At 45.0% G+C, this 20719-nt stretch overlaps 1 protein-coding gene and 1 pseudogene across 1 annotated transcript in view; one reads left to right on the plus strand and one right to left on the minus strand.

Annotated features, from left to right (window-relative positions):
* The first annotated feature begins 1469 nt into the window (after positions 1–1469).
* Positions 1470–20719, plus strand: part of ADGRA1 (adhesion G protein-coupled receptor A1) — a 1405372-nt gene continuing 1386122 nt past the window's right edge. Inside the window, exon 1 of the mRNA XM_063962017.1 lies at positions 1470–1917. Coding sequence (XP_063818087.1) covers positions 1682–1917 — 236 coding nt within the window. The 5' untranslated portion in view covers positions 1470–1681. The remainder of the gene's footprint in view (positions 1918–20719) is intronic.
* On the minus strand, positions 3744–3862 carry LOC134897211 (5S ribosomal RNA; annotated as a pseudogene).

Consider the following 20719-nt stretch of genomic DNA (forward strand, 5'->3'; position numbering starts at 1 on the left):
CTATCACACTGCTTCCTGGTTGTGTCCTCCATAGTCAATGCACATATGCAGCAATTGGTCAGCACATACATCACCAGGATCTGACGACGAGGGATCCAGTGGAACTCCTGAACATTTTGTGGAATAGTAGTCCATAGGCTACTATAGAATAATGCCGTTGGATGCTGGAGCTTGGTATATCGAGTAGCACACCAGCCCCCATTTTTGGCTAACAATGGAGGGACCACTGCAGATATCTGAGATCCCTCCATAGTACAGAATACAATAAACACCATTGTGCGCAAATGCCACAAACTGCAAGCGAAAACTGCAAGTGGATATGGTATATATGATACCAGTAGGTTCCGTCCCCATACCAGTTTATACGGTTTTACTAGCATTTAAAAAAAAAAAACCTAGTAAAAACCTGATTTTTTAACAGTGGGTGCAGGAAGAGAAGAGCCTAAACTATTTAGGAAGAAATGAAAATTATCGACTACATTGTTTTTTTTTAACGAAGACGTCCAAAGGTAGGTTGTGAGCTGAACATGTGACGTTACCAGCCAATCCAGAATACAAATACTGTAGCCATTTATGGCACAACCATTGATTATCAATAGTTTTAATACCATCGGAATCCTGAATACCATCGGGGATTTAACCAATAATGGGTACCTGTTGCAGAGATCTATGGTAAAACTATTTACCATAGGTGTCAGACCACTAAAGGTGGCTAACCATGCATAGTTGATGGCTAACCCTATTCTATAGTCCCCAATGTCGCTGCTAAATCATCGGATATATATATTTAGGGATAATGGTCCCTTTAAAAAAAAAAAAAAAATCTGTAATTCACATACCCTCCAGCTGTACCTTTTTGGCAGGTACAGTACCTTTTTTTAATGATCTGTACCGATTTTTGGCTCTCCAAACGTCCATTAAAAGTATAGGAAAAGGGTCGTGGCCACGCCCCCTTTTCTGATTTGTACTGATTTTTATGTGTAAAACGTTGGAGGGTATGAATTCATAATAAATATACCCAAATGTACATGACAATATTCACAATCATTTTTATGATTACTGTTAACATTTCTTACTAAAGGCATAAACAAAACTGTAACATAATACACAACTCCAAATGTGATTGATTTGCTGCATGAATACTGTATGTTCTAATCTAATGTACTGTATCACACAAGATTTACTGTAGTTTTGCTTGTATTTCATAGAGACATTTTTACAATTCTGCTTTCCAGAGATGTCTGCAGGAATAAGAAGCAGTTGGTTAGTGTGATGCAGTAACAGCAGACACAGGTCAGAGTAATAATAAGCTTCATGTAACTATAAGATGCTGTATATGAGATAGTAGTCTACAGAGCAATGATGTAGGAGTAGGTGGGACTCAGGACACAGTAGTGATGGGGAAGGGAGGAGGTGAATGAGGCATGGAGGAGTGTGCAGCAGCTGACAGGCACACAGAGCCTCACACACTTTCCGGTTACAACTTTCCCCCCTGCACTGCAGTTCTGATAAACTTTCCCTCACAAGCCACTTGTTTCCCTGGCAGCTGAATGCAGGACGGTGGCATCATTATATGTGAAACTATCATTACAGTATATTGAGAGAGCTTGGAGACAGCCATGCATGCCTCCTGTCACTTATTTAGATAACATATATCCTGGATGCCTGAAGATGTCCTAGCATGGATTGTACTCAGCTGCTGCTGCTGCTCTGCTGCTCTCTGGTATCAGCCCGTGCAGGCAGCTTGCATGACAGCAGGAACTGCCCGGACCTCATCACTGACAGCTGCCTATGCGATGTGGAGCGGTCCAAGGGGCTGGGGAGGCAGAAACTCATCCACGTCAAAGTGGTCTGCAGTGGAGGGGAGCTGGTGGAAACTTTACAGCCTACTCTGCTGCCTAACACCACAGTCACCCTGTGAGTACCCAGTGCACAGCACTGCAGCTCTTATACTGTATGTAATAATCAGAGGCAAATAAAAGGTGTCAGTACTTCTGTGTATCATGTGCAGTACTCTACAAAGCCATGCAATCATTCATTTTATACAGTTTATTCATTCTCCATCCTTAAACAGTCATGCACTTATTTATTTTTCATATTATTATTACTATTATTATTATTATTATTATTATTATTTACTGTATATAGCACCCGCATAGTCTGTTGCGCTTTACAATTGGGATTAGAACATTAATAAAACAAGACTGGGTAATAATTTACAGACTTGGAGGTCAGAGGGCCCTGCTCGCAAGTTTACAATCTATAGATAAATAGGCATTGATACACAAGAGGGTCTCGAAAAGCCCTGCAACAATTTATTTGACAAAACATTTTTTTTACAGTCTTAAACAGCGATGCTGCAATTTATTTTATAGTTTATTAATTCTGCAGTCTTAAAAAGCCATGTAATAATTTATTTTATAGAGTTTATTTTCTCTACAGTGTTAAAAGGCCATGCACCAATTAATCAAGCTGCAGTACTATGATATACTTCATAAAAATAGACATATATCAATGCAGGTTTAGCAAACTGTAACCCTATAGTTTTTGTGAAACAACATGTCCCAGCACACCCTGCCAGATTCCACATTATATGGAGGGTACAGAAAGTTAAGGTCAGGTAGGATTTGGGTGTAACACAGATCTATTAGAGTACCAGGTAAGTTGGACTGTTACATATTAACCATCAGCTGCTTGCAGTATCGAGCCATAGAAATTAAGCAAGGTTGTTAATGTCATTAAACTTTGCAAGTGTGAATGAGATGCAGTTAATTTACCGGCTGTCGGGATCCCGGCGGTTGCCGACGCTGGAATCCCGACACCCGGCAAACTGCCGCCAGTCTGAATCCCGACCAAAGCTCAGGTGGTAGTCCACGTCACCACCCGAAGGGGAATATAATAGTGTGGTGAACAAAGCTCGCCACTGGCCCAAAGCGGCTTTTAGTGTTTCTGGTAAGTGAACACTGATTTCCAGGTCTGTTTGTGGATGAAACATGAGGGTGCGCTATCTATCTATCTATCTATCTATCTATCTATCTATCTATCTATCTATCTATCTATCTATCTATCTATCTATCTATCCTAATTTTAATACATTTACCTCTGTTTAATGATGCAAACCTAATGTACCTATTATGTTACCACTCTGTCAGTCTGTTTTCCTGGATAACAAATGCCCTCAACAGGGATTCAGTTTGAAACTACCTATTATTACATTCCTATCTGATTTTAGAAAAGGAGGTTGGACTTCATCAGTTTGACAGTGACTGTCAGCCAAGACCGTATTTTATCACAGCAAAAGAACAGATATTTTTTCTCCATTCTCTAGATTAAGGGGTCTTTTTAATAAGAAATAGAATATGACCCTTTCTGAAGGAGAAGGGCCCAAAAAGAACTATGTGTCTTTTCCAGGGCACTCTTGAAAAAATAATAATATTGTTATGAGAATTTGATTTAATTAAAATATAACTTTTATTTGGTATACACTAAGAAAAAAGGGGGGGAGGAAGGAAGCAGACAATATATATAGATATACGCACAAATACTTTAATCCTAGGCGATAATATATTGATAAGCGAAAATATGCAATTCCTAAAGCACAATCATGGTCAATCAACCTTTTAATAGGAAATTAATTATGGGAATTGTTCGCTCACGTTGGCTCAGCGTGATTCCAATAGTGTCTATACTGAGAATTGTGTCTGGAAAGGATGGGCTGCAGCCATTGTGAAGGTGAACAAAAATACCTACGGTACCTGGTATTCCCTGGTGGTCTCCCTCCTAGGTACTGACCAGGCCCTGCAGTGTGTAGCTTCCAAGATCGGACGAGATTGGGCGCACTCAGTGCAGTCTGACTGTAGGTGAGTATGTTCTGGTACTGGTATATAACATTAAATCCAGCACATAGTTATTAAATATAAATTGTATTTTGTGTATATGGCTGTACACATGCTGAGCTGATTTCTTGAATGAAAAAAGTGTATATATTGAAACAATGATGAAGTGAAAAAAGTAAGATGAAAATAAGTAATCCAAATAGTACTGGTGAAGCAAGAGAGCTAGGTCTTAATTTCCTGTCACTTCTGCTGTTCTGTGATCTGTATCCACATCGAATCACAGAATGAGAGAGTGCGCTGGGACCGACTTCAGCTCAGAAATATAGATTCAGTGGGTACTTCTGCTGTTCCTGCATGGGGTGGCACTCTGTTACTGAATGTATTGCATCTTTTTAATAAGACCCTGCGGTATCAGTTATTATATGTCACCAGGGTCGGACTGGCCCACAAAGGGTACAGGGGAAACCCCCGGTGGGCCCTACTGCCTTTGGGCCCACCCCCTCCTCTAGGGATCAGACTGTAGATTGTGCACTAGAAATATACATAATATTTTGTTACATTATGCTGCACAGGACTATGGTCTACTTTCTAGAGTGTGTTGCTGTTGTTAATCTGGCACATTATCATGAATGCATTAGCAGTATTTATTACAGTATCTATATTTCTAAAGGGGACCAGAAAATGCACCGTAGTCCTGTGCAGTATAAGGACTCTGTAGTAGCTAGCCACACCCCCACTGGAGGCTGGCCACACCGATGTGCATGGGCCCCTACCACAGCATTCCACCGGTGGGCCCTTCACGCCCCAGTCCGACACTCTATGTCGCAGCAATACAGAGAGGGATACGTATCAAACCTGCTAAATAGATAAAGTACAGAGGTTGTCTAGCACAGTCTGATCTGGTTGCTACTGGAAACTTCTCCACTTTATCTCTTTAGCAGTTTAGCAGAATGTTGCTTCTCCACAGTAAAATACCTTGCACGCAGTGTGGGTAATATTCTGCCCGGCAGCCTAACACTGGGGACAAAGGGTTAAGAGGATGCATTCTTGCTAAATAACGGTGGTTTCCATTGCCATACATCCCATTGGAGCTAGCTTGCAGTCGCCATTTGTTAAACTAAAGGGCCCCATACACTAGAACGATAATGCCCGATTTCATCCAATTTCAGACATTCGGGCCGATATATCGGGTGAAAATGGGTATTTTGAATGTGTTTCCATGAGGGTCGGATCGGCTTCCCTAGATCATTAGTGCTGCACTCGTGATATGTCGGTTACCGCAGGCATGTCTGGGATTGCATACGATATATCACATGCAAAATGTACCAAATCGTATGGAATCGTATGGAACCACTCCCGGGAGAGTTCAAGGGAAATCGCCTCCGACTTCAGCCTCAGACATATCGTTGTAGTGTATGGGGCCCTGAAGTGTAGCCACTGTCCCTAATAAGGTCTGTGGGTACAGTGTTAAGTGCTACAAAGTGAATTACCACAGGATAAATCACTGATTTCCCCACGGTTTACCTCTTGGAAATTTGTGACACATTAAGACAATGGTTTCCAAACTGTGTGCTGTGGCACCCTGGGGTGTCTCAAGTTACTTGCAGGGGGGCCTGGTTTGGTGGTCCAAGACCAATTCAAATTATTTACGGTCAATGTAATAGACAAAACCAGTGCTTTTGGCTCTTATCATGAAATATGGGAACAAACAGAAGCAAATCTGGTCCCTCACCACATAACTGAACCTAAGGATGACATATAAACACAATACTTAATTTAATATTTTTTTCTAAATTTCTCAAGAAGAAACTTTTGGCCTAAGCATGCCATGAAATTTTTTTATACTCTAGGGCGCCATGATTCCAAAAAGTTTAGTAACCACTGCATTAAGAGAAGCTCTTTCCCCCGGAAAGGGGCTGTATCTCAGCCTTTAAATAAATAAATCCCTTAGCCCAAAAAACAGTTATTTTCATTTGAAGGCGTAACGTTTATATGGTTGGTTTGCATGTGACTGAATGTGACGTCATGTTTGAAGTTGCCCTTATACAGTACAGTATTTTTGGGGTCATTCAGACCCTGCCGCTAATGCGGCCCGCAGTTCAGTTTGCCGGTGGAGGCAAACTGTGCATGCGCAGAAGCCGCATTGCAGCTGTGCAGACTTACACATTGTGGCCGCATCCCCGATGTGAATGACAGCGGCGGGCGTTCGTGAAGCAGCTATGTGGCATTGGGGGGGGGGGAGGGGGCGTAATGAACTGGGGCGGGGCGGGATCATTTATGGGACAGCTGTGTGGCGTAACATGCAGCTGCTCCGATAAACAAAATGGCGTCTGACCTTAGTTCCAATGCATCCACATTCTAATTGCGGACGCATCAGGAGGCAGCGCTACACATGCTGGGCAGCCTTGCCCTGTGCTGGGCGGCCCCCAGCATGTGAGATGAACACAGATCTGGCTGCGTATGCAGCGATATGCGTTCCTCTCTGAATAAGGTCCTTTATTACTTTGTGGACAGCTGAGCCATAGGTAGGCTACTATACTAGAGAAACTAGCTGAATGATCTGGAAGTTTTATTGTATTATAGTTCAACAAAAGCTGCAAAAACATAAGTTGCATGAGGTAAATTGTATCTTCATTTCATTGTTGGATATGTTTTTACAGTATCCTACTTACCTACTCTCCCAATGTCACAGAGAGATTCCCGAATTTGCAGGAAGTACCTCGGATCCTGTCTACTTCATACTGAAATGGGCAAGATAGGTAGAGTAATGCTGGGAATCCAGGTCCATGCTGAGTGGACGGAGCCATTATGTTCCGATCCCTTGACAACTGTGGTAGTTTGGCCCTAATGACGCTTATAGTACACCCCCCTCCCCTCCAGCTGACACCCACATTTATAACGTAGGCAAGTATGATTTATATATTAAACTTTGTTATTCAGCAACAATATCTGACATAGGGGTACATTTACTAAGATGGGAATTTTATTTAAGATGGGGTGTTGCCCATTGCAACCAATCAGATTCTACTTCTCAGTTATCTAGCACGTTCTAGAAGATAGTGGGCTAGATGCATCATCACTTGGAGAGTGATAAAATGGAGAAGGAAAAAGTACCAGCCAATCAGGTCCTAACTGCCATGTCACAGGCCCTGTTTGAAAAATGGCAGTTAGGAGCTGATTGGCTGGCACTTTTTCACTCTCCATTTTATCACTTTCCAAGCGATGATGCATCTGGCCCAATATCTGGAATCTGATTGGTTGTTATACCCCATAGAGTGAAGAAGTTGCCTGGAGCAACCAAGCAGCATCAAGGTAGCACTTATAAAGTACAGTGTATAAAATGTTAGGTAGAAGCTGATGGGTTGCAACTTTTCCACTTACCTGTCTTTTAGAATGAATGTTCTCCTGCAAGGAAACATGACAAACAAGGCATTGTAAATGTCATTCTTTTTTGCATGGTGGAATAGGTTTAGTACAAGAAATATTTATGATAATAACACTGAACATTGGTCATCTTGAGTTGCAAGTTTTCTGACACTTTACAAATAGGGTTGCCACCTTTGTTCTGGCAAAAATACAGACGTGGCCAAATCTGGGAGGTGTGGCTATGTCCCTTCCCCAAATTTTTTTTTTTTTAAACCACTATGCTTCATGGCACTGCATGCTCCAAAGGGGGAATTAATTCTCCCTGGGCAGACAGTCTTCAGTTGGTATTTACTATTCACATATGAGATCACATGGTCCAGAAGATGCCTGTTTGTATAGAAATATAACTAATGCCATACAACAGAGGTTCAGATGTGTGCCCCCTGTGTCATCTCCTGCCCCCTATGTTCTCTCCAGCTACCTGTGTTTCTCCAGCCTCCTGCCCCCATGTGTCCCCTCCAGCCTCCATCTACCTGTGTCTTTCCATCCTCCTATCCCTGTCTTTTCAATCTCTTGCTCCTTGAGTCTCCTCAGCTTCCTTCCTCTATCTTTCCAGCCTCATGCCTCTAGTCTTTCCAGCAGTGACGTGCGGTGAGGTGAAGCAGGGACTTCCAGTCATACTAACGTATATGCCAGAGTTCTGACTACATAAAATATATGAAAAAGAATATATTATAGAAATATGTTCTTAGTATTATTCTTTAACATTTTTATAGTCAAAACTCTGAAGTAAAAAGTCTATGGCAGGTGAGGCAGTGCCTCCCCTGTCTATATTTTCTGAACATCTCTGTGCTGCACCTGTGTATAATGCCCACATGTAGGGTGACCATAATATCCCTTTAATCTGGGACACATATGATTTTTGTGGCTGGCTAAACCAGGTGAAATTGAGGCTAGAGTTTAGCCAGCCACAGAACCTGTATAAATCATAGGTGTCCCAAATTAAAGGGTTATTATGGTTACTCTACCACATGAACCCTGTGGCTCATACTGTATAGTGTGTGTAAATATGGCTCTTGTTCAAGTCACTGCTCCCTTAGCCATTTACCTCACGGCGGAAAGTGATAAATGGCACGGTGATAAACTGCCAGCCAATCCGTTCCTTACTCCCATGTCACAGGCTGTGTTTGGAAAGTGACAGTTAGGAGCTGGTTATCACCGAGCAATTTATCACTCTCCAAGGCTTGATAAATCTGGGACAAGGATTTGTCTGGATCACCGTTTCATTTTCCCTACCATAGCTGACAAGAATATTTATCTTGTGGAGTCTTATTTGTACAGTTTGTGTGCAGTTCTCCAGAAAGCACCAAACCATGCTGACAGAAAAATTCCTCCCTTAATACATATCTCTCATAAAGTGAATATACTGTATGGCCAAGAAATGTGTTTATGTGTTTTTTGTTTTATTACCATGACCGTAGAAATAGCTTTTGTAGGAGGTTCTGTGAATCGAAGTAGCAGTTTTCTGGCTGGAATTTTCTAGAAGTAGGGGGTTTGGGCCAGGCAGTCCCAAGATTGTACAGAAGTGTCTGTTAACCACAGCAACCAGACAAAACAATTTAACTCCGCAGAAAGAAAGACATATTATACATATACTGTAAGCTCACAGGTGCACTTAGTTATCTCAGGGCTATTCATGGATCTGGACCATCAAGAGAGCAGGCAATTCTCCTAAAATTGATTACTGTCTGTAAGGTGGGTATCAGTTTGGATGGTCGACTATGTTAAAGTCGACAGTCATTAGGTCAACCAGTATTGGTTGACATTTATGTGGTCAACATGGACATATGGTCAACACGTGAAAATGGGTGCCGCAGGACATGTCGACACATGAAAAGGTCGACATGGCTTTTAAAGAAACAACAACCTATTTTTAACTTTTTTATACTTTACCATCCACGTGGACTACAATTGGGAACTTGCTCGCCATGCAAGGGTACGCGGTACACTAATTGGGGTTCCTGGTCATGTTACGAAACAAATGGCACCAAAAACAGTAAAAAAAAAAGTCACCCTTTTCATGAGTCCACTTGCCCCATGTCGACCATTTTCATGTGTCGACTATTAGTCCATGTTGACCATGTCTATGTTGACCAATAGTGGTCGACCTAATGACCTTAACATGGTCGTCCATTCATACCAGAACCCTGTAAGGTGGACTGGCCAGGATTCAAAGGGCAATATTCAACATGGGCCCTACTACATCATCACCCCGGTGGGCCCTTCACAACCCAGTCCGGCACTGTATGTGTAGCTGAGTGAGGCTGTTGAATGTCTAACAGCAGTTTGTGTGATGAAGCAAACATTTGTAGAACAGTGATGTATTACATGCCTGATTTACCCTTTTTGCTCATTATCAGCAAAAATCAGTCATCAAATTGTCTCAGATTGGCCCAGAGCTAGTCACATCACCCTCATCCCCATACTTAAATTAGTTTAGCAAATCAATTTCATTGATAGTGAATGAAAATAAAGTATTCTTTCATGCACGTTAAGTAGAAGAGACTTGGCTAAAAAGGATATTGTGCAACAAAACCATATTATTCAAACACAAAGTTTAATCTGCTGAATCTCCGCAAGAGAAACATGAATCAGATTTACCCTTGAGATTCAAAAACATTTGATGTTAGTTTTAGCAGATAAAGATAATTGCACAAGATATTGTGCTCCCGAAAATACTTGCCTTGAATTTGAAAATCACTTTTTGTTTCATGGACTATCAATGGAACAGAAAGGTAATGTCTTATTATTTAGTATTGTTTAACAAGCATGAACGAATTTAATAAAATGCTATTACAGTTAAAAAAAAACTAAAGGTAATCTACATATAATTTGTCTTTAGCGCATATGGGTGTGGTACAAAATGTTGACATTCAGAATGTCAACAATGCCAGAATGTCGGCATTGTGAATGACGCTAGTCGACATGCCTAATATGCGGCTGTCCATTGGCGAGATGAGTATTGCATGTGCGGTACAAGTCTACGATGTTGGTTGCAGTACGGCACCAGAATGTCAGTGATTGACAGTCTGTTACCGTTTGGTGGTGGTGGGGCGTTTGGGGGCCATCAGAGGATGAAGATTTCATGGCCTCTTGGTGGCAGCCAGCTTGCACGACCCCAAGGGTCATGCTGACGGCTCGGCTGAGGATGTTGCAGATGATTCGATGTTGAGTCCTGCACGCAGAGGCGGATTGGCCATAGGGTTCACAGGGAAGATTCCCGGTGGGCCGCACCCATGGGGCCTGTTTTGTTTGAGGACATGTGGTCCTTTTTATAGACATAATGAATAAGATGCAAAATTAATTGCATATATGAAAATTACTTTGCCACTTAGCCTGTGATTGCAGATGATCTAGTGTATGCTCTGTCTGCCTGCTTGGCTGACATATAAGATTGAGTGAATAGTGATTGGGATACGGTTGGTGTAATAAGCAAGAAAATATATCATTCTAAAGAATTATATAGTTTCCTAAATTCTGAAGGTGTATCATATAATGTGCTCATAATATGTAATTTTATTTCTTTTTAACTTCCCCCTTGATGCTGGACATGCCCACTATCTGGAAAGTCTTGGGGGGAGGGTGCTGCTGCCATAGCCCATGGCTAGACCTTACACCTCTGGTGCTGCCCATGTGGGGCCACTAGTACAAATTTTTCCAGGGCTGCTTTTTGTTCCCAATCCGCCCCTGCCTGCACGGATCACTAATGCAACCAGGAATGCACATACTTGCCTACATTTGGGCAGCTTCTTCCGGGAGGGGGCATGGAGGAGGCGGAACGGGGGCGTGGTGACACGATCACGTCATAGTAGTCCCGCCGTCTGCTTTACAATGCCTATATTACTGCTCAAATCGCGTCATCTCCCTGCCCCCTTCTGTCTGACAGGTTACCGTGCAGTTGAGGGAAGTCGGGGGATGAGGTGAGCTTGGGGGGGCAGGGATGCGGTGGGGGGGGTTAAGTGGCTAGCGGGAGAGTTGCCCACTTCCCTGGGGGGCGGGAGTGCCACCCAATTTTCGGGAGCATCCCAGCCTTTCCGGGAGAGTAGACAAGTATGGGAACGCGTGATTCCTCACGTTGCACGACCATATTACTGCGATCATTGCTGCTTCCACTATTCACAGCCTAAATCTAACCCTAAAATCGGTAAAATATCTGCTATCGATATTCTGAATGCATACCCTTTGATTATGCTGGAGAGAACATATAGATAAAGTGTATGGCTCCCATTCTTGGGGAGGTAAAACAGAACAGATTGAGCAGCGCAGGAGGCAGCACGTTTTTAGCTTTGTTACCAGTGCCGTAACTAGGCATTTTAGCGCTGTGTGCAAGAAACAGCGTTGGCGCCCCCAACCCACCCCCATGCAAGACAGGGGCAGCGCGCGCCGCAGGCGTGCGAAAAAATATAGGGGCGTGGCCTCATGGGGAAAGGGCGTGGTCACAAAATAATACCAATTCATACTACGGTGCACAGTTGTCTCCATTATTCCAATTACGCTGCACAGTAGCGCCACTACACCAGGTAGTGCCCCTTTTACACATTACGGCAGACAGCGTCCCCTTATTACACATTACGGCAGACAGTGTCCCTTTTTTACACATTACAGCAGACAGCGTCCCCCTTTTTACACATTACGGCAGACAGCGCCCTCTTTTTACACATTGCGGCAGACAGCGTCCCCCTTTTTACACATTGCGGCAGACAGCGTCCCCTTAGTACACATTGCGGCAGACAGCGTCCCCTTTTTACACATTACGGCAGACAGCGTCCCCTTATTACACATTACGGTAGACATTGTCCCCTTTTTACACAATACGGCACACAGCGTCCCCTTTTTACACATTACAGCAGACAGCGTCCGTTTTTTACACATTACGGCAGACAGCGTCCCCTTTTTACACATTACGGCAGACAGCGTCCTGTTTTTACACATTACGGCAGACAGCGTCCCCTTTTTACACATTGCGGCAGACAGCGTCCCCTTAGTACACATTGCGGCAGACAGCGTCCCCTTTTTACACATTACGGCAGACAGCGTCCCCTTATTACACATTACGGTAGACATTGTCCCCTTTTTACACAATACGGCACACAGCGTCCCCTTTTTACACATTACAGCAGACAGCGTCCGTTTTTTACACATTACGGCAGACAGCGTCCCCTTTTTACACATTACGGCAGACAGCGTCCTGTTTTTACACATTACGGCAGACAGCGTCCCCTTTTTACACATAACGGCAGGCAGCGTCCCCTTTTTACACATTACGGCAGACAGCGTCCCCTTATTACACATTACGGCAGGCAGCGTCCCCTTTTTACACATTACGGCAGACAGCGTCCCCTTTTTACACATAACGGCAGGCAGCGTCCCCTTTTTACACAGTACGGCAGACAGCGTCCCCTTTTTACACATTACGGCAGGCAGCGTCCCCTTTTTACACATTACGGCAGACAGCGTCCCCTTATTACACATTACGGCAGACATTGTCCCCTTTTTACACATTACGGCACACAGCGTCCCCTTTTTACACATTACGGCAGACAGCGTCCCCTTTTTACACATTACGGCAGACAGCGTCCCCTTTTTACACATTACGGCAGACAGCGTCCTGTTTTTACACATTACGGCAGACAGCGTCCCCTTTTTACACATTACGGCAGACATCGTCCTGTTTTTACACATTACGGCAGCAGAGTCCCCCTTTGAGAAAGTGAGAGAGAGAGAGATAGAGAATTATACTTACCTGTTACCATACATGACATGATGAGCTGTACCACAGGAAGATCCAGGCTGTTCAGAGTGCTGGAGCAGCAACAACAGCAGCAGCAGTCGCCTCTCCCTCCACCCCAAACTCCGTCTCCGAGCTCAAGCTGAGAACCAGGTCCTCTCCGATGTTGCAGCGCTGTAACACATTGGCTACACTTTGCAGCGTTACAGCGCTGGAGTTTACAGGAGTAAACCCGCTGTCACTTGCACACTACACAAGGGAGGCCAGTCGGGGGTCAAGGGGCATCATGCGCTCTTATCACAAGTGCGCTGTGTGCAAGGCACACAGCGCACACACCTAGTTACGGCACTGTTTGTTACATACACATTTCCTTTTTTAGCCAAGTCATAACAACAAAAAATGGTGATTGGGTGAGAAAGCATGGCCAGGGGAATAGGGAAAACAAACAATATTACCCTAAGGAGCCAGAAAGGTGCACATCTCATTGCGAATGGGGAGCTGTTCCTGAAAAGGAACATTTATCTTAAATCTAATGACATTAACACAACACAGAGCCGATCTGATGTCAGATATGTTGCAGAGCGTGATGTGATGAAGATTATACAGTGCAGAGCCTGAAGAGATCCTGTGTAATCTGGATCTAATAGTAGCTGGCATACAGTACAAGCTATTATTAGATCATTGCTACTCAGAATCCATTAGCGCTGTCACAAGGAATATACTTAGCAGTCTTCCCTCAATCCCTTCGCAGGTACAACATTTAATGCGTGTCCTTGTTTTTTGTTTTTTTCTGTCCCAGTATTGTTCCTTCTGTAAAATGCAATTATTTGGAATACCATTACCGGTAGCCTGGCAGTAGCTAACCAAGTGCTTTGATTGGTGGATACAGCCTGCCATTCAGAGGGCGGTATTCAAATTATATATCACACCCAATATCCTTTCTAAAGTGATCCCTGTTATTGTGCATATTGCACCCATAGTAATCCGGTTTAGCTACATAAAGGGTTGGCCGCCTCGCTACCCTGGCGGTAGGGAGCTGAACTGATGATACCATGCCCGTCAGCAGAAATAGAATGGGTGTGGAATGGGGGCGGAAAGAATTGAATACCACCCAGAGTGTTGGGAGGTCCCAAAGGAGGAGTGAGTAATCTTATATTCATCTTCTTTGTGCCAGTACCAGAGATTTGGTGGCTGCACTATGTCCCATAGACTTGGGGGATCTTCATTGCAAAGCCGCCAGAGAATTGGTCCCTGCCTTGTAACTTTGGTTATGTATAGCGGTTACCAGTATGCTTTCAGTTTTGTATGTCAGTTACTTCAGATACACTCTGTATTGTATGTCGGTCACAATAATGCTCTCTCTACATACATGCCGACATCCTGGCTGCTCTCACTGGGAGAGAGCAGCCAGGTCGGCTCAGCAGGGGAGCGGGGCAGGGCTATGACGTGCATAGGGGGCGGGGCGGAGGTGGAGCGGGGTGGAACGAGGATGGGGTTATCACGGCACATCATTTAAGCCACGCCCCTGCTCTGTAATGCAGTGATTACCGGCATTATACAGCAGGGGGAGTGGCTATGATGGGGGGGGGGGGGGGCGTCACACGATTTTCGTGAGCCTCCCGCCCATTCCGGGAGAGTAGGCAAGTATGTCTCTCTATTATATATTAGTAAATAGAGTGCTCTCTCTCGCTATATATTTGACTCAAGGGGCTTGCTCACCATCCATCCTGTTTGCTTGGTGCACTTGTGCTCATAAGTCCCTTTAGATCTACTGTATATACCATGTCCACTTTGTTTACTTTGGCTCCATCTAATATACAACTGTCTCTGCAGAATGATTTGTCTAAACTTGAACTCTGGGCATCTAAAAGTCTAGGGGTAACAGTATTGGAAAAAGATTTGGAGGTACTCATTGATAATAGGCTTAATAACCGTACACAATGTCAAAGTGCAGTAATGAAGGCAAGTAAGGTGCTAGCGTGCATAAAACGGGGAATTGAGACAAGGGACGATGATGTAATACTGCCGCTGTATAAGGCATTGGTACGTCCGCACCTGGAATATTGTGTTCGGTTTTGGGCACCACTGTATAAAAAAGATATCGGTGAACTCGAAAGGGTTCAAAGGCGAGCTACTAAATTGATTAAAGGGCTAGAAGGACTGGATTACGAAGAAAGGCTTAATAAGTTGAATATGTATACACTGGAAAAGAGGCATCTAAGAGGAGACATTATTAATATCTTCAAATATGTAAAGGGGCATTACAAAGAGTTATCAGAGGTATTATTTATTAAAAGAACACTGTTTAGGACATGTTGGCACTCGCTGAGGCTGGAGGAGAGAAAATTCCATACACAACGGAGGAAAGGGTTCTTTACAGTTAGGGCAATAAGGATTTGGAATTCCCTGCCAGGGAAGGTGATAATGGCGGACTCTGTAAATGCATTTAAAACAGGATTGGATAAATTTCTGATTGAAAATGATATTGAAGGTTATAACATTTAAATATTTACGTTGTTAATCCGGGTGTAGCATGATTTATAGTTGTTAACTAGTCATAAAACATTACTTCAACAGGTACATTATAACTAGAGATGTGCACCGGAAATTTTTCGGGTTTTGTGTTTTGGTTTTGGATTCGGTTCCGCGGCCGTGTTTTGGATTCGGACGCGTTTTGGCAAAACCTCCCTGAAAATTTTTTGTCGGATTCGGGTGTGTTTTGGATTCGGGTGTTTTTTTAAAAAAACCCTCAAAAACAGCTTAAATCCAGTGATGAGCACCGGAAATTTTTCGGGTTTTGTGTTTTGGTTTTGGGTTCGGTTCCGCGGCCGTGTTTTGGGTTCGAACGCGTTTTGGCAAAACCTCACCGAATTTTTTTTGTCGGATTCGGGTGTGTTTTGGATTCGGGTGTTTTTTTCAAAAAACCCTAAAAAACAGCTTAAATCATAGAATTTGGGGGTCATTTTGATCCCAAAGTATTATTAACCTCAATAACCATAATTTCCACTCATTTTCAGTCTATTCTGAACACCTCACACCTCACAATATTATTTTTAGTCCTAAAATTTGCACCGAGGTCGCTGGATGACTAAGCTCAGCGACCCAAGTGGCCGACACAAACACCTGGCCCATCTAGGAGTGGCACTGCAGTGTCACGCAGGATGGCCCTTCAAAAAACTACTCCCCAAACAGCACATGACGCAAAGAAAAAAAGAGGTGCAATGAGGTAGCTGTGTGGCTAAGCTAAGCGACCCAAGTGGCCGACACAAACACCTGGCCCATCCAGGAGTGGCACTGCAGTGTCACGCAGGATGGCCCTTCCAAAAAACACCCCCCAAACAGCACATGACGCAAAGAAAAAAAGAGGCGCAATGAGGTAGCTGTGTGACTAAGCTAAGCGACCCTAGTGGCCGACACAAACACCTGGCCCATCTAGGAGTGGCACTGCAGTGTCACGCAGGATGGCCCTTCAAAAAACTACTCCCCAAACAGCACATGACGCAAAGAAGAAAAAAAAGATGCGCAATGAGGTAGCTGTGTGACTAAGATAAGCGACCCTAGTGGCCGACACAAACACCTGGCCCATCTAGGAGTGGCACTGCAGTGTCACGCAGGATGGCCCTTCCAAAAAACACCCCCCAAACAGCACATGACGCAAAGAAAAAAAGAGGCGCAATGAGGTAGCTGTGTGACTAAGATAAGCGACCCAAGTGGCCGACACAAACACCTGGCCCATCTAGGAGTGGCACTGCAGTGTCACGCAGGATGGCCCTTCCAAAAAACACCCCCCAAACAGCACATGACGCAAAGAAAAAAAGAGGCGCAATGAGGTAGCTGTGTGACTAAGATAAGCGACCCAAGTGGCCGACACAAACACCTGGCCCATCTAGGAGTGGCACTGCAGTGTCACGCAGGATGGCCCTTCCAAAAACTACTCCCCAAACAGCACATGACGCAAAGAAGAAAAAAAAGAGGCGCAATGAGGTAGCTGTGTGAGTAAGCTAAGCGACCCTAGTGGCCGACACAAACACCTGGCCCATCTAGGAGTGGCACTGCAGTGTCACGCAGGATGGCCCTTCCAAAAAACACCCCCCAAACAGCACATGACGCAAAGAAAAAAAGAGGCGCAATGAGGTAGCTGTGTGACTAAGCTAAGCGACCCTAGTGGCCGACACAAACACCTGGCCCATCTAGGAGTGGCACTGCAGTGTCACGCAGGATGGCCCTTCCAAAAAACACCCCCCAAACAGCACATGACGCAAAGAAAAAAAGAGGCGCAATGAGGTAGCTGTGTGACTAAGATAAGCGACCCAAGTGGCCGACACAAACACCTGGCCCATCTAGGAGTGGCACTGCAGTGTCACGCAGGATGGCCCTTCCAAAAACTACTCCCCAAACAGCACATGACGCAAAGAAGAAAAAAAAGAGGCGCAATGAGGTAGCTGTGTGACTAAGCTAAGCGACCCTAGTGGCCGACACAAACACCTGGCCCATCTAGGAGTGGCACTGCAGTGTCACGCAGGATGGCCCTTCAAAAAACTACTCCCCAAACAGCACATGACGCAAAGAAGAAAAAAAAGATGCGCAATGAGGTAGCTGTGTGACTAAGATAAGCGACCCAAGTGGCCGACACAAACACCTGGCCCATCTAGGAGTGGCACTGCAGTGTCACGCAGGATGGCCCTTCCAAAAACTACTCCCCAAACAGCACATGACGCAAAGAAAAATGAAAGAAAAAAGAGGTGCAAGATGGAATTGTCCTTGGGCCCTCCCACCCACCCTTATGTTGTATAAACAGGACATGCACACTTTAACCAACCCATCATTTCAGTGACAGGGTCTGCCACACGACTGTGACTGAAATGACGGGTTGGTTTGGAACCCCACCAAAAAAGAAGCAATTAATCTCTCCTTGCACAAACTGGCTCTACAGAGGCAAGATGTCCACCTCATCATCATCCTCCGATATATCACCGTGTACATCCCCCTCCTCACAGATTATCAATTCGTCCCCACTGGAATCCACCATCTCAGCTCCCTGTGTACTTTGTGGAGGCAATTGCTGCTGGTGAATGTCTCCACGGAGGAATTGATTATAATTCATTTTAATGAACATCATCTTCTCCACATTTTCTGGATGTAACCTCGTACGCCGATTGCTGACAAGGTGAGCGGCGGCACTAAACACTCTTTCGGAGTACACACTTGTGGGAGGGCAACTTAGGTAGAATAAAGCTAGTTTGTGCAAGGGCCTCCAAATTGCCTCTTTTTCCTGCAAGTATAAGTACGGACTGTCTGACGTGCCTACTTGGATGCGGTCACTCATATAATCCTCCACCATTCTTTCAATGGGGAGAGAATCATATGCAGTGACAGTAGACGACATGTCCGTAATCATTGTCAGGTCCTTCAGTCCGGACCAGATGTCAGCATCAGCAGTCGCTCCAGACTGCCCTGCATCACCGCCAGCGGGTGGGCTCGGAATTCTGAGCCTTTTCCTCGCACCCCCAGTTGCGGGAGAATGTGAAGGAGGAGATGTTGACAGGTCGCGTTCCGCTTGACTTGACAATTTTGTCACCAGCAGTTCTTTGAACCCCAGCAGACTTGTGTCTGCCGGAAAGAGAGATCCAAGGTAGGTTTTAAATCTAGGATCGAGCACGGTGGCCAAAATGTAGTGCTCTGATTTCAACAGATTGACCACCCGTGAATCCTTGTTAAGCGAATTAAGGGCTCCATCCACAAGTCCCACATGCCTAGCGGAATCGCTGTGTTAGCTCCTCCTTCAATGTCTCCAGCTTCTTCTGCAAAAGCCTGATGAGGGGAATGACCTGACTCAGGCTGGCAGTGTCTGAACTGACTTCACGTGTGGCAAGTTCAAAAGGTTGCAGAACCTTGCACAACGTTGAAATCATTCTCCACTGCGCTTGAGACAGGTGCATTCCACCTCCTATATCGTGCTCAGTTGTATAGGCTTGAATGGCCTTTTGCTGCTCCTCCAACCTCTGAAGCATATAGAGGGTTGAATTCCACCTCGTTACCACTTCTTGCTTCAGATGATGGCAGGGCAGGTTCAGGCGTTTTTGGTGGTGCTCCAGTCTTCTGTACGTGGTGCCTGTACGCCGAAAGTGTCCCGCAATTCTTCTGGCCACCGACAGCATCTCTTGCACGCCCCTCTCGTTTTTTAAATAATTCTGCACCACCAAATTCAAGGTATGTGCAAAACATGGGACGTGCTGGAATTTGCCCAGATTTAATGCACACACAATATTGCTGGCGTTGTCCGATGCCACAAATCCACAGGAGAGTCCAATTGGGGTAAGCCATTCCGCGATGATCTTCCTCAGTTGCCGTAAGAGGTTTTCAGCTGTGTGCGTATTCTGGAAAGCGGTGATACAAAGCGTAGCCTGCCTAGGAAAGAGTTGGCGTTTGCGAGATGCTGCTACTGGTGCCGCCGCTGCTGTTCTTGCGGCGGGAGTCCATACATCTACCCAGTGGGCTGTCACAGTCATATAGTCCTGAGCCTGCCCTGCTCCACTTGTCCACATGTCCGTGGTTAAGTGGACATTGGGTACAACTGCATTTTTTAGGACACTGGTGAGTCTTTTTCTGAGGTCTGTGTACATTTTCGGTATTGCCTGCCTAGAGAAATGGAACCTAGATGGTATTTGGTACCGGGGACACAGTACCTCCAACAAGTCTCTAGTTGGCTCTGCAGTAATGATGGATACCGGAACCACGTTTCTCACCGCCCAGGATGCCAAGGCCTCAGTTATCCGCTTTGCAGCAGGATGACTGCTGTGATATTTCATCTTCCTCGCAAAGGACTGTTGGACAGTCAATTGCTTGGTGGAAGTAGTAAAAGTGGTCTTACGACTTCCCCTCTGGGATGACCATCGACTCCCAGCAGCAACAACAGCAGCGCCAGCAGCAGTAGGCGTTACACGCAAGGATGCATCGGAGGAATCCCAGGCAGGAGAGGACTCGTCAGAATTGCCAGTGACATGGCCTGCAGGACTATTGGCATTCCTGGGGAAGGAGGAAATTGACACTGAGGGAGTTGGTGGGGTGGTTTGCGTGAGCTTGGTTACAAGAGGAAGGGATTTACTGGTCAGTGGACTGCTTCCGCTGTCGCCCAAAGTTTTTGAACTTGTCACTGACTTATGATGAATGCGCTGCAGGTGACGTATAAGGGAGGATGTTCCGAGGTGGTTAACGTCCTTACCCCTACTTATTACAGCTTGACAAAGGCAACACACGGCTTGACAAATGTTGTCCGCATTTCTGTTGAAATACTTCCACACCGAAGAGCTGATTTTTTTGGTATTTTCACCAGGCATGTCAAGGCCCTATTCCTCCCACGGACAACAGGTGTCTCCCCGGGTGCCTGACTTAAACAAACCACCTCACCATCAGAATCCTCCTGGTCAATTTCCTCCCCAGCGCCAGCAACACCCATATCCTCCTCATCCTGGTGTACTTCAACACTGACATCTTCAATCTGACTATCAGGAACTGGACTGCGGGTGCTCCTTCCAGCACTTGCAGGGGGCGTGCAAATGGTGGAAGGCGCATGCTCTTCACGTCCAGTGTTGGGAAGGTCTGGCATCGCAAACGACACAATTGGACTCTCCTTGTGGATTTGTGATTTCGAAGAACGCACAGTTCTTTGCTGTGCTTTTGCCAGCTTGAGTCTTTTAATTTTTCTAGCGAGAGGCTGAGTGCTTCCATC

The sequence above is a fragment of the Pseudophryne corroboree genome, chromosome 3 (genome assembly GCF_028390025.1).
Source record: "Pseudophryne corroboree isolate aPseCor3 chromosome 3, aPseCor3.hap2, whole genome shotgun sequence".
NCBI classification, from domain to species: domain Eukaryota; kingdom Metazoa; phylum Chordata; class Amphibia; order Anura; family Myobatrachidae; genus Pseudophryne; species Pseudophryne corroboree.